The sequence below is a fragment of the Prunus mume genome, linkage group LG4 (assembly GCF_029339155.1).
Source record: "Prunus mume cultivar Tortuosa linkage group LG4, ASM2933915v1, whole genome shotgun sequence".
Classification (NCBI taxonomy): Eukaryota; Viridiplantae; Streptophyta; class Magnoliopsida; order Rosales; family Rosaceae; genus Prunus; species Prunus mume.
Genome location: NC_142701.1, coordinates 21220690 through 21235361, shown reverse-complemented (window position 1 = coordinate 21235361; position 14672 = coordinate 21220690). Strand labels below are relative to the sequence as shown.

General features: G+C 35.3%; 2 protein-coding genes across 2 annotated transcripts; both read right to left on the bottom strand.

Moving 5' to 3' along the window:
* Positions 1-2915: 2915 nt before the first annotated feature.
* Positions 2916-5844, bottom strand: LOC103329680 (cytokinin hydroxylase-like). Its single transcript, XM_008232179.2, has 5 exons — positions 5513-5844; positions 5185-5411; positions 4825-5069; positions 4094-4472; positions 2916-3558 (listed from the first exon to the last, which is right to left on the bottom strand). The coding sequence occupies exons 1-5, from the start codon at positions 5787-5789 to the stop codon at positions 3133-3135; spliced, it is 1554 nt and encodes a 517-aa protein (XP_008230401.1). The 5' UTR covers positions 5790-5844; the 3' UTR covers positions 2916-3132.
* A 7086-nt stretch (positions 5845-12930) lies between these two features.
* On the bottom strand, positions 12931-14447 carry EDA35 (temperature sensing protein-like protein). Its single transcript, XM_008232178.3, has one exon. It carries the CDS (start codon positions 14219-14221, stop codon positions 13181-13183), a length of 1041 nt encoding a protein of 346 aa, XP_008230400.2. The 5' UTR covers positions 14222-14447; the 3' UTR covers positions 12931-13180.
* Positions 14448-14672: the final 225 nt, after the last annotated feature.

Sequence of the window (14672 nt, the reverse complement as noted above, 5' to 3'; positions counted from 1 at the left end):
ATTTGGAATGTAGCTAGTTTGGATGGTATTTTGTTGCAAACAATTAGTAACTAGTTTGGAATGTAAATTTTGGACACTATTGCACAAGGTTTGTGCTTGGACTTGTTTATTTTGTGCTTGGAATCTAAGTTGCTTAGGAAAAATTTGTCAAATTGCTTGTAATTTGGAGATTTATCAATGCAGGGTTGTACTTCCCTTCATTGCTTGTTATGTTAAGTTTAGTGCTTGTTGTATCTTAAGTTGCTTAGGGAATGTAACTACCCAAACTGCTTGTGCTTGTAATGTAAAGAGTTGGTTAGGGAAAAAATGACCAAGCTGCTATGCAAGGTTATAATTTACCAAAGTGCTTCAAATGCTTCATTTCCATTTCTTTAACATTACAAACTTCACTCAAACACATGCCTCAAGCCAGTCTTTAGCCAAAACACTGAAACACATGAGGTCTACCACAAAACCCAAGCAAAAACAAGAAACCAACTAACAACCAAAACTGCCCACAATTTCTTCTACTTTGCTCGAAGAACAGCCACTTCTTCTTCCAGTCTTATACGATTCCTTAGAAACCTTGGTGTGATGGCCTTATAACAAGGGCACATCTCAAGATCGTACCTCTCAAAATGCACACATCCATTGTTCGTCCCTTGTATCAATCAACTCATATTTCTACATCGGAAATATACACATATTTAAACTGAAAAACCAACAAAAATCAATAAATATGTCAATTCATTACCCTTCGATAGAATTGAAACCTCCTTCCTAGGTTAGCTTCAGTCCACGATGTCTCCACCTGACATGGATTCCCACACTAGCAAATATAAGGTATGTTCTATTGTCATCACGCCATTTCCTCTACCAAAATCCCAAAATCCCCAGCTATTTTGAATCCTAATCGACAAATTAATAACCTCTTTTAGTTCCCCTATTTGAGACAACACTCACCCCTCGCCACATCAACACCACCACTTGTGTGAATTAGCCCATTTTTCGGGCCACGCAAGCTCATTTAACGAGTTAAGGGGACGTCGTTGAGCAGAGGAGGTAACATTTTAGATGAAGTGGAAGAATGATTGGTTAAGTGAGGAAATTTGAGTTCAAGGGGTTAAGTGAGACCGAACTTGAATTCCATAAGTGTAAATAAGCCTATAATCATTTGATACAAAGTTTCTTTTGAACCGCCTAGATGCTTATCTTTTTCTATAAATTATGTTCTAGTTTTACTTCAACATTTTCAGGAAGATTTTGAATCGCACGGGTTAAAAAAATACATCCTACTCTACTCTTCATGATCTTCTCTAATACGCGAATCGATAAAGTTTGATTTCTTAATTATGATAAATATATATGTCCTAACTTCTTTTATTGTAGGGATATGCATATTTTAGCTCTATATATCACTCTCGGATCAAAGGAACACAAATTTTGTCATTTTTATTTATTTTCAACTCTATCCATTATGATGATTGGAAATTTTAGATTCTTTTTCAACTCTATCCATGCATTCGATTCGATATATATGTGATGTACACACAAGTAATTCATCTTTTCTTTTATGGATGTAATTTTTTCATGACCCTTGTTTATCAATTCACTATTGATTTAGTGATATTATCTTTACACCATTGGAAGATGACTGTGTAAGTTTGAATATATCCTCGTCATAATTAAGATGAGATGAACACTAAAATAGAAGTAAAGAGCCAATGAAATTTAACTCAATAGAAAATGGCCTTGACTTGTGACCAATTGGCTTAGGTTTGAACCTCCATGACACGTTGGTAGTATATGTGAGAAATTTATTTGGGAGTTTCACTAAAACACCCAAAATGAGAGTTGAAATTATAAAAAAACCCAAGCACTATTTAAACATATAAACACACCCAAAACCAATCATTACACACACTCAAAACTCATTTATAAACACACCCAAAAAGTTGGCTTTGGGATTGATTTTGGGTGTGTTTCTATGTTTAAATAGTGCTTGGGTTTTTTTATAAATACATGTCTAGGATTGAGTTTATTTATAAATTTGTAAATTTATTTTCCCCTTATAATTTAAATTATCGCTTATATTCAAAAATAAAAATAAAAATAAATATATTTTCACGATAAGTATCAGTCATTGATAAATGCTTTTTAGAAAAGATTGTAAACGAGGACGGAGTTGAAAGTTCATAAACCATACTCTTGTGTAAAAGAAACTTTTTAAAAAAGGAATTAAGATAAAATCTCATTGACTTTTTGGGTCGAATACATGAATTTAAGAAATAGCAATTGGTTCAAATTGGGGGTGGGGGTGTTTCCCTGTTTCTTATAGAAGGCCGTATTTAAAAGTGCGGCATTGGAATTTCTCGTATGCAATGCATTAGACAATGACAGAGAAGATAAATAAATAAATAAAAGGTAGTTGACAACAAAACAATTGAGAAAAAATTGAGTAGTGGGAGACGCAGAAGAATCAGAGATTGGTGTAAGCAGATGATGGGATGGTTGCCAAAGCACTCTATATTTATATATATACAAGAGTCTCCTTTGAAAGGAAGATCCTGACCCTACCCTACCACCCTGTCAAATGCGAGTTGGCTTATTTTAATTAATCTTGAAAGATAAGCACTTTGTTAAATCAAATCCGATTGAATAAAAAGAATCAATCTTTCATTCATATATAAGTTTTATGGGCCATCAAAGCTAAAGAAGAAACCCTTTATAACTCATCCCTTTGTGTGTGTTTTTCTTGCTTTAATCATATCGTTTTTATGCGTATCCTCTCATTATTTAAATGCAAGTTTTAACCTCCAAACTGTTAATTGGTATCGCATATTCAAATTAAACAAGAAATATATAATTAGATTTTCGATTGGACTTACAATTCATTCACAAGCATGGCTAAAAGCAAGTAAAAACAATGTGATCTATTTTTCGGTTGAAATAATCACTGCGATTTTCATTTTTATTGACATGTAACTCGTTTGGTTAATCCACAAACATCGTTCCAATCCCCGTCTCTTTACTATGTATAACTCAAGACAGAACAAAATTACAAGAAAAATGATGACCAAAATTCCATCTCAAGCTCTCCTAGCTCCTCAAATAACAAACTCATCCATGCACTCTAATTCCAAAATCATTATGCTAAGTCGAAGGGTCTATAGGGGTCATGCATACTTGAACCCCATACTTAGGTTTGATGGTCAGGACAATAACGGGAGCATGACGATAATTACGAGAAATCGTGAAGCTAAACCGGGAGATTAACATGGCTAATATGATCTTAGCTTCCATCATGGCGAAAGATTGGCCAATACAATTTCGAGGACCGGTAGCAAATGGTATGAACCTGCCGGGAGTGAATGACTTGGAAGCAAACCTTTCAGGGTTAAATTCATTTGCATCTTTGCCCCATAATTCTTCACTGTGGTGAATGGCCAGAACAGGTATCCATATAGATAGGCCCTTTGGAATATGGAGGTCACCAAGTTTGATGTCTTCAAAGGCCATTCGAGGCAGAACAGTTGCTGGTGGATACAGCCTCAGTGATTCATTTATTACCATATTTAACTGCAAAAAATAAAATAAAAAAATTATTAACTGACCAATAAACTCAGCTACATCAACATGATTGCAGAAAAGAACACATATAATTAAAGGCAGGACCTAGACATGCAAGGCACTGGCACTGCCAAGCCTTTTTACCAGCTAAGCCTCTATAAAATATTCATTTTGGTGTTCTGGGTTTTTTTTAATTAGGCTTCTGCTCATTAAGTAGAACCAATGGAAAGCCTATGTCAAGGGGTAGTAGACTAGGGGCCACTACTTTTTCCCACATTGTTTTTAAATACCTCTTGCTTAATGCCAGTATGAAGAGGTACTTAGAACAGAGTAATTTGTTTTCAAGTTTTGGAAGCATTGCTTAGTGGCTGGCTGTTATATCTTGTCCCTACCCACACTACCTTAATTTTTTGGTAATTTCAGTTCATGACCCTTGCAAAACAAATGCCCAAATGCCCACCATACCAAACCACCCAAAAAAAACGAAAAAGTAGCAATAAAAATATTTAAGAAAAATACAGAGTAAGTAAGTAAGCTTGCTTACCAAAGTGAGCTTGGGGAGATGATCAACAGAGGGAGTTCCACCATTGCAGACTTGCTTGACCTCAGCCCTAACCTTTTCTTGCCAAGAGGGGTTGCTGGCTAGTAACATGACAGTCCAAGTGAGAAGCAGGGCAGTGGTTTCATGTCCTGCAAAGAAGAACGTCTTGCATTCATCCATGATCAGCTGCAAATTTATGCTAAAACCATTCCCTCTCTTCTTCTGCATCTCATTAAGCAACATCCCCAGCAAATCATTCCCATAAGAGCTGCTCCGGCCGATCTCCACGCAGTCCTTTCGACTCTGTATTATCTCCATTAGGAGCCTCTCCACCTCCATTTTCAGGGATTTTATTTCTCTGTTGTATTTACTTGGGAAAAACCTGAAAACCAAATTAAAATTGCAGAAAAATATTGTAAATTAATAAGTATCATGACATACAATTAGCACATCTGTCATGACTCAATTTAAAGAGCAGCTAGCACAACAACTGACTTGAAAGTGATTGACAATTGACAAAGAACAAATTATATTAACTATAATAAGCATAAAACAAATGGCCACACAAATAGAAGCTTATTGGGAAAAAATGGAATCGAGTAAAGAAATTATGAGCAAGAAAACGTGACCACGTAAAAGACATATACTGGCTCTTTTATTATTTATCAAATAGCAAACGAAACCAAATCAATATCCTCCTAAAATGCACATCAAATATCTTATGTTCTACTCACCGGCTTCCGGGAAGGCACAAATGCTTGCTTGCTTGGGAGCATAGATGCTGCAGAACAGTGAGCAGTCGAAAAATCTGTTTTCCCTTCTCGTAGCTGCTATCGAACTCTGTTCTTGAAATTATGTCTGCCGTGAGCCTTGTCATGTACTCTCCTATCTCAAAGTCCCTTCCTCCTGAAGTCTCTATCTCATTTTGCAGAGATTGGAGCATCTCTTTAGTGCATTCCACCATGTACCCCGCATAGCTCTAATAAAAAGCAAGCACACACCAAATTAAATCAAAACCAATAAATAATTTGCTACCATAATTAACACAAAACATTCTAATTAAACACGAAACAAACATTGTTGTATGTATGTACCTTGAGTCTATCTCCCATGAATGCCGGTGCAACGATGTGGCGTTGGTGATACCAGTCTTCGCCGTTGGCCATTAGTAGGCCGCGGCCGATGAAATGCTTGGAGCCTTGCTGCTGAAGCCAGGATTTACCAGAGATGGTGCTGTACTTGGACAGAAGCTCCTTGATCAACTCAGTCTCGGCCAGGCACATCCGGGGCTCAATTCCAGTCCAATATATGAACCTTTTTCCTATAACCCAATTCAAATACCAAGCAAACCACATAAGCTTCATTGATTAATTATGTGATCGATTAAATTATACGATTAGAAAACGAAACGAAATAACAAACCATATTGCTTCGACCAGAGGACGTAATGGGGCAAGAGGCGGCCGACGATGTCATGGCTGATAGTGTGCATGTCATGAGAAGTTGATTTGGCGACAAGGGAGGCCATGTCCAAGATGTTGCCGTTGAGAGGGCGGGGTTTAGGGCCACGCACCCCTTGCTTTTCCATGATCTTTTTTATGCGTCTTGGGGTTAAAAAGTAGCATGAGACAGTGTCATAAGCAACTCTTATTAACAAGCTCAATATGACTAGCAGAGTAGTTAGGAGCACCGCGGCCATGGCTGTGAGGTGGAAAATGATTAGCAGAGTTGCTCAGGTTGATAAAACAAGAACAAGAAAGTGTGGTCTTAATACGAATCAAGCAACCACAGCCCCATTTATAATGGCCCGAGAAGGCCTGGCCTGTCAACAATTTGTTTTAGTGCTGTTATTTCCACCCTGTTTTATTTTCCCGCTCACCTTATCTTTTCACCTACCATGTAAATTTGAAAAAACACAATCCTAGCTCAATACTTATTCAATGAAATATCTCCTAATTCAATACATGTCGTATGAAAATTGGATACTATAAAGATTTTTTTAGCTGAACTTTCCTTTAAAGAAAATTATTAGAACAGAAAAATGGAAAAATGAAACAAGACCAAATTAAATATATTACAGCAGTCGATTTCTAATCGTTATTCAACAACATAAGCAGATGTTATATATGAAATCCAGATTTAGGAGAAAATTTACATGGTGGGTGGGAAGATAAGGTGAATGGGGAAACAATATAAGGAATGGAAATAGCAGCATTTTTAAATATAAAAAATTGGAACACACGGTGAGTGTTACGCTAGCTTTTTAAAATAAGAAAAAATAAACAAATTTGGGAGAAATATTATTTGGTTGGGAGAGGCAAAAGGCAATTATGGTGTTATAAATTTTCCCAATTTAGTTTTCCATTTTGGGTTGCTTCTCTTCCTTCTTGGGTTGTTTTGAGATTCCTGTTTTGTACACAGGGGCGGACTCAATATTTTTTCTATGTATCTTGAATATAAGGAGCTTATTTTTCCACTTCCCTTCTCTACTTACACTCCCTTTTCCTTTTTGGGTTGTCTCTTTCCTATTCTACCATTACCCTTTATTAAGATTTTGATAATTGAAATTAAGAAAAGTTAAACAAAAAAAAAAAAAAGGAAATGGGTAGAAATAATGTAAATATTTGTATGCTAAATTCTTTGTAATTTTTTTTTTAAATACCAAGTATGTGAGTACTATTTATCTTTGTTGTAGTGTTTTTTTTTTTTTTTTTGAGAAATTCTATGATTGCATTCACAATTCAGCCAAAAAAGCCACTAGCTACAAAGGGCCAATACAAACTAGCCACAAAAGGGCCATTACAATAACGGAGCGGTCTAATATCAAAATTAAGGCAATCTGGTGCGTCTCCACTAACGATCAGGCATGATCGAATAAACTCTGGTATAGGCATCCCAACTAAGATTGCAAACTTAGAATAATAAAAAAGAGATAAAGCTTGAAAAAACCAAGCCATAACAATACAAATAAAACTCTCACAAAGGAGAGATGAAAAGCTCTCACAAAGGAGAGATGAAAAACTCTCACAAAAGGAGAGGTGAAAACTACACAGAGAACCCAAAGAGTCTCTGCAACTTATTCCAAACATAAAGAAATTGCAAAAAAGATGATGGTGGAGATCCGACGCCGAAATGTAGGTGAAGATCCGACGCGCTAACCAAATTGTCACTAAGAGCTTAGATATTAAGAGAGCAAAGTATGCATAATAGTCTCAAATTTTTATTCTTTCATAATATTAGTAAGTGATTGTACATGTCTTCTTATTAAAGAGAATTGTAGAATAATGGTAGAATAGAAAAGAGAAAAAAAAATTGATTAAAAAGTATTAAAAAATAAAAGAGAGTGTAAGTAGAGAAAAGATGAGTGAGAAAATCACCTTGCTTAAGATATTGCTCAAGTTTTATAATGAATATCATTATTTGATTATAAAAATAAAAAAAAACTTAAAATCAGATTCGTAATGTTACTAAGTGGGAATTTGTTTGGAATTTGATTTTAACAGGCAGGGGCTAGGGGCGGAACCTGTCAATAGACATATACACACACATATGAGGGGATAAGTAAATAGTAGTGCTGGGTTGACCGTCTTTCTCACTGTTATGAGTGTTGGGATTGGGGAAATTAGAATCAACATTTTTTTCAAAGATACATTACTAGCTTTGAAATAAGTGGTAATTTTCTTCGTAGTGTTGAAAGAAGTCTAAATATTTGGGCGGAGGTGGTGAATATTATTATTTTTGGTACATAAGTTTAAAACAATAATATTGACTTAATTATGAGGGGCTTTCGGCGTCACAACGGAAATAATCTTTTTTGTCACTTTTGAAGCATGTTTATCTTCTTCCCTATCATTTCTTCCATATTTACAATTCAATTAACAAATTCGCCCCAATTTAGAAAGGACTAATCCACATTATCATTTGGTCTACCTTATTTGGCCTCATACAAATCTGATTGTGGCATGAAGTGCTTCTTTCCTTGTTTCCTTTTAATTCTTTTGGAATTGAATGTAAAATCCAATGAGATCATTTGTGGTTCAATGATTTTGGAATGTATTAGTCATTTCGGTTTGAATCAAGAGATTGTATACTTATCTGGGAAAAAAAAGAGAAAAAAGAGAGAGATTATTTAGTATCCAAAATTTAAATTCAAAGTTTTTTTTTGGTTCGAAAAATTCAAAGTATTCTTCATAACCCTAAAGGGACACAATTTTAAACACAAACATCTTATCAATATAAAAAACATTAGTAAATAATGTGTACTCACTTTTACCACATGGTGTATCCAGAATATATAAAAGTTTCTCGTCAAACTGTTGGTGAAGCGAAGGCACACATTTAATTTTAATAACTTTTTCTAATTTGTCACATCACCCATTTTCTTTCTAAATTCGTTACAAAGCGTGTCATTCTATTAGCAGCACACAGAAATCTTTGGTTTAAATTTCAAGCCTGCGTATTTGATATGCACATTAACTTGGCGCTTGTGAGGTACTAAAATTTCTATATGTAGAGACAATTTTAACTTTATATAGCATTACCCTCATGCTTTATTCTTTCAAGCTAATTTAATTTGTCTCTCTATATATACCTTTGTACTCTTTATTCTTATTAATCTAATAAAATTTTATCGCATTTTTATATATAAAATTTGTTTACATCTATCTTGTTTTAATCAGAGACAACTCAGAATTCTTGTTTTACTATCACATCAATTTCTACTTCATACGTCTATCTTTTTTTTTTTTTAATGTTGTTTTAAAAAAAATTAAAATTAAAAAAAAAAAAACCACAAATTTTATAAGTTTTAGAAGAACAAGTTTCTTAATTTGTGACTTGAGAAGTAGGTTTATATTCCCACGCATGCCCAGTCTGACCATAAACAAAAAGGGTTATTATATAAAAGGAAATTATGCTTCATAGGTGGGTGGGTGCTGGGTAGCTAATTGTATTAATTCCAATTATTTTCTCAGAATTTAAAAATTAGAAACAAATAAAAATCTAATGTCTCTTTATATAAGGGGAATCCAACCGTCCAATTCATCCAATGAATGATCTGGATCTGCAATCTCCATTTCCTCTTCCCTCAATCTGCCAGGAATTTTGTTCCCCAATCTGTTCCAGAATTAATTCCAAAAAATAAATTAGGAAAAGTTGACGTAAGTTGCTTCCTATATTTTCAAAATAATTAATAACAATATGGTGGGGCTCAATGTGTAGAAAGTGTGTATCTTTTTCCTTCCCTTATTTGCTGTTTTTTTTTCATAATTTTTCAAAGATCATGTAAGTGAGGTTTTTTTTTTCTTTTCCAAGTTAGCAATTCTCACATTTTTCGCACCTTCTTCACTACATTTTTGGTTATGATGTTTTCAAAGAACTTTATGGAGGACGAAAATTTTGAAAACGAAACATATTGAGGCTTTTGCAACTGTACTACCTAAAACATGATTCAAAGTATCGATCATAGATCAAATTAAAAGAGAGCAAAAAGGAATTTAATAGTCAATTAAGAAAGTACTTTCATTAGCTGCTCAAATGAGAATATTGTAATTAGTATGATAATTTGTCAATTGCAGAGTGTACATATTTGAAAATTTAGTAGTTTCGATCCGTTTCTACACTGTTGCTATGTATATTCTTGCAACCTTCGACCTATTTCAAACTCGACACTCATCTGTCAATTGCAGAATGCAAATTAAGATGTTGACATTTTATTAGATTAGAACTAAGATTTATATATGAACTACACCTCCAAAGTTAAAATGAATTGGTAAAAGCAAACATCAACCACGGATTTTATTTTATACATAACTTATCACATGTTTTACTTATATCTATTTATTTTATAAATGTTAACTTTTTTGTGTAAATTAGACATACCTAAATCAGTGCATACACAAATGAGCACACAGTTTTTATGTACTTAACTTATATAAGATCAGAGTTTATGAAATAATTTATCCATGTCATATGTGCGTAACATAATTCAATTCCATTAGTATTTGGTAAGTCCTACTGGTAAATATCTGTGTGTGAATGATAAATCTGTGTGTAAAATCTATGTGTGATCTTTGGAGTCAATTTCAGTCGAAAGGTGATTACCAAAATACAAATAAAATAAAATCATTCGAAAGGAGATGCTGTTTTGACTTTTTATGTGATGTGGAATTTAGTATCAACTGCAAGTCAACAAGTGGGATCAGAATTAAAGTCATCGAGGCTAATTCTTCTTTGTATTATGCTTAAATTGAATTTATGGTGCATGTGGATTAAGATTAATGCATGCATGTGTTTCTCCTGCAACTTTTACATGTTTATGCGTAAAACTTTTCTATATATATATATATATAGGTAGATACATGAATTTCATCACACATTGCATTGCTCATAACATGCATCAATTAAAAACATTATCAATTATTATGGCCTCGTGCAACGCTCTCTAATTCCTTATTGGCTTGCACATGCATTTCACACAGCAGCTTTCTTCTGAGATGGTGCCCTGCAGGTTGCACCTGTAAAATAATATTCCAAAGGTGTTATATAAATATTGCATTATACTAACTAACTAACTATATATATATATATATATTCTTTTATGCGGACGCTATTACCGTGTGGATGTCATTGTAAACAAGAAGGAAATTGGAAATTGGAGAGGAGTAACAGAAAATACACGGCGTCCATACGATAATAACTTCCAAATGTCCATATAAGAAAAAATCTGTATATACATATATACTCAATTAACGTGGACGAAATACAGCTATATACCTAGAAATTAACGATATATCAGTAGAAATTAAATGGTTGAATTGATCTATATGTCTATATGGATTCACACATGTATACCTATAACAAAACTCAATAAGTTGGATATATATCAGGTATGGGATAAAATTAGAATTGAGAAACAAGTTGAATTCTACAGCACGGATAATATTTTCTTAGGCAAAGAATAAATGTTTGTGTTGCTTAGGTTGTGAATACGAATCGCACGTCCATGCAATAATCAGCTTAATTAATGGTACGACAATTTCACAAAAGTAATATGCCTAATCTATAATTCAGATTCATAGTTTAACAAGAATAAACGATCCGCAAGCGTAGCACATGCGGATTGATCATTGATGATGGTATGAACAGAAGGTAGTTTAATTAGCAGCCGTACTGTAAGTATTCGATCAGGTTTGATGGATTGAAATTTAGTATTCTAAGCATGCACACCGAATCTTCTTATATTCTGTAGGGTCTCCTCCTCGGCCATAGCCATAACCAAGTGGAGGTGAAGGAACCCAGCCGAAAGCAAACAAGTTAAGATATCTCCATTAACAATTGATCAAAACAGACAAACTTAGATATATGTGCATTAACAAGTTGATCAAGACTTGCCAATTACGATAAAAAGGGGTAGTTAGATTAACAGTTTGAAGAATCTTTGGATATGTTCCATCCATATGCAGTGCCCTTATCGGAAGCTGCTGGTTGGTGCGTCGGTGCGTAGTACCAATCCCTGTGTTTAAATTACTGTTAAATCAAGGATTAAAAATGTCATAGTTAGCGGAAAGCAAAGGACTCAGACTCATAGAATCATAATCTGCTAATGATTAAAATACCATTACAGATTATAATTTTCAAAAAGGGAAGATAGAGATTAGAGAGGAATTGTTGACTGAGATGAGTCAAAAAGTATGTACACATGCAAGATACTGTAGCAATGCAAGCAAAAGGAACATATTCTTTTGGGGCTACCTGCCCTTCAAAAGCTATAGCTTACAAGACGTTTGAATTCTGGCCGTACATCATGTTGATATATAGTATAGATGCTTTGTACGGTTGCGATTGGATGCGATCGAGGAAAGCTTTGGACAGATTTTCAAGATGGGACCTCTTGCTTTGTTTTGCTGCGTATTTGGTTTCTGTTACACAAGTTGTTGATTGTTTTTATTTCCTGTACATCAAATTGCAGAAAATTTGAAGGCCATGCGGTGTGTGTCTCTCTAAATTACAAAAGCAAAATCAGTAATGTTTCCGGCTAAAAATAAACTCAAGATTCTTCATTCTCAACCCCTCGTTTCCAGCCCATGCTAATCAAGGCTTATGGCTATCTCAAAATTGAAGAACCAAAGTTAAACTAGCCTCACCCCTCACCAAAGGATTGAGCCCCTTCCCATTAAACCCAACATGAACTGGATATAATTGTCTACAGTTAGCCCACAAAATCCCAACTTTTGTTAATTACAAAGCCCAAAACTTGTTAATTACAAAGCACATCTTTCTCAATGGAGTCTGAATAAAACCACCAAAAAAAAAAAAAGGAACCCAATTCCTTGAGTATGTTTGGTATCCTACTCAAAAATTATGATTCTTTTTAAAAAGATGAGTTTTCAAATCTAAAAACTTGTTTGGTATTGAACTCCAAACTATTTTAAAGACCTAAAATTAACTAAAGAAAAAGAAAATTCTGGGTGGTTTCAAGGAAACCCTAAAAACCCAAAACATGAAAAAAGATTGATCAATTTTGGGTGGCGTCGGGTCAAGCTAGGGATGTAGTGGACAAAGGAGACCTTGACGGAGTTGCAAACGACGTCGACCTAGAACCACCAACCGGCAAGAGAGGGAGGATAGAGTGTTTTTTAGTTTATTTTGGGTGTGAGTTCTTAAAAATGGTCCAATCAAACGGGATTTTTAAGTTTTGGACTTAAAATCTATTTTCGAGTTCATAAAACTAGATACAAGGAGGATACCAAACGGACCTTCTGCCAGTCATTTTATGAGCATGTTCTTTTCTAACTGCTCAGCATTTCAATTCAAACAGCAACAAAGTGAGGCAGAGGAAGTAAGGAACCATCAAAATACAATTGAAATTCGAAGGAAATTGACAGAATCCAAAGTGAAATTCAATACTAGCAGTCGGTTTTTCATTTTAACAAATCATAATCAGATATTGAAATGAAAAACTTTGTTTCTTCCTTGACATGGCCTAACACGGAATATCCAGGCTCCATAGTATTGAACCTGGCAAGCACAAGTGATACGCGAAACAGTACTTTCAAATTTCACCTCAAAGATTTCAAAACAATGACGACCTTAAGCACCTGCTTGAGCATTCCTAGTTTGCTGCTGCAACTCTTCATCGGCATTTCGCATAAACTGGTCCCAGCCGCTCCCGGGGCTGGTGTCCAAATAATCATACGGCACTGCAGTCTTGAGACCTGGCCTAACAGCACACTGACCCTCCACGATTCTGAAGTCCACACCATCATCCCCTAGTTCACTGCAATTCTGATCCAATTCCTCCCATGTAAACATGAGAGGCAACGTAAATGCACCCCATGGGTTAAAATCCACAACCTTAACCCGATCATCCTCTGTCACATAGACATCAAAGGTGTAGTTTTCCGACTCAAATCTGGACATCAAATTCTCCACGAAAAAATCTTCAATCAACACTCGAAGACTGTCTTTCTTTTCAAGTAGAGCAGGGTAAAAAGTGGTGACCTCACGTTGGGAAATTCCAACCAAATTCTGATTTCGTACAAAGCAACGGAATTCCATCTCTGGCTTAAGGAACTGGTACCATTTACGAAGTGCAAGCACGAAACTCTTAGGTCTCGATGAGGTTTTATCATGGCAAGAATCGTAGGCATGACATAAATCATGAACCAATGAGTCAGATGAGCGTAGCAAGAGGGCAATTTCACTGAATGAAGAGCATTTGAGTGTCCCAGTTGTGCTGATCCAAGCAGAGTCTTTTGGTGCACTCCAGTTGAGCTTAGGGAACACAGAGCCTCCTAGTGATTCAATTGATTCCTTGACCTGCAACTCAAGCTCAGGGAAAGAAGGTGGCAATGGAGGCTGCTCTGCCTCGTCATCAGACCCTTCTGATATTTGATAGTCATCTTCCTCCTCTGGATTATGAATTCTATTGGGAAAAGCATCTTCATTTGTGATTGAAACAGGGAGGAGGAAGGGCCCCGAATCATCTAGAAGGTACTGGACAAAGGGTTCTGGAAGTTCATGAATCCGAGTTTTGATAGACACAGATTTGAATTTTGGGTACCATTCCTGTATCTGGCATCGGTTCACTTCGTCTTCCTTCATCTTGTTGCTCAGTGTATAATGCATCATAAATTCACAAAACACTTAACTAAATTCTACGATTACGCAAACCAATTCCCCAAAACTCTAATTTCTCAAAAATTGAAGCAAATATCATCACAAAATCAGCACAAAAACAGTTAATTTCTTAATCTCTAATGATTACGAACATGTGTACCTGAACTGAATTGAGTTTAGAGGCAGAAACCATGTGCCAACGTAGAAGAAGTCAAGTAAATCGGAATGTTTGGTATTTTGAGACGCAGCTTCTAGCTTTTCTGCCTAGGTTTTATGTTGATGGGTTGGGCCTCTTTGCGCCTCTAACCACTTGGTTTGTGTCTGTTCTCTTCTTGGGCCGGTTTTAAGAAGTGATTTTGGGATAAATAAAAAATAAACAAAGACGGAGAAGTGTAATGAATATACAAGAGGTTGTGTTGTTGTGTTTTGTCACGGTGATGCTGTTCTTATCCTTACGACGGCA

Bases quoted from the DNA above. Each gene is read 5' to 3' on its own strand.
- LOC103329680 (XM_008232179.2), bottom strand. From the start codon at position 5,789: ATGGCCGCGGTGCTCCTAACTACTCTGCTAGTCATATTGAGCTTGTTA. The intron at 5,070-5,184 runs GTACATACATAC...GCTTTTTATTAG, and splicing joins TCATGGGAGATAGACTCAAG to AGCTATGCGGGGTACATGGT. The intron at 4,473-4,824 runs GTGAGTAGAACA...TTTGGTTTTCAG, and splicing joins TTGTGCCTTCCCGGAAGCCG to GTTTTTCCCAAGTAAATACA.
- EDA35 (XM_008232178.3), bottom strand. From the start codon at position 14,221: ATGATGCATTATACACTGAGCAACAAGATGAAGGAAGACGAAGTGAAC.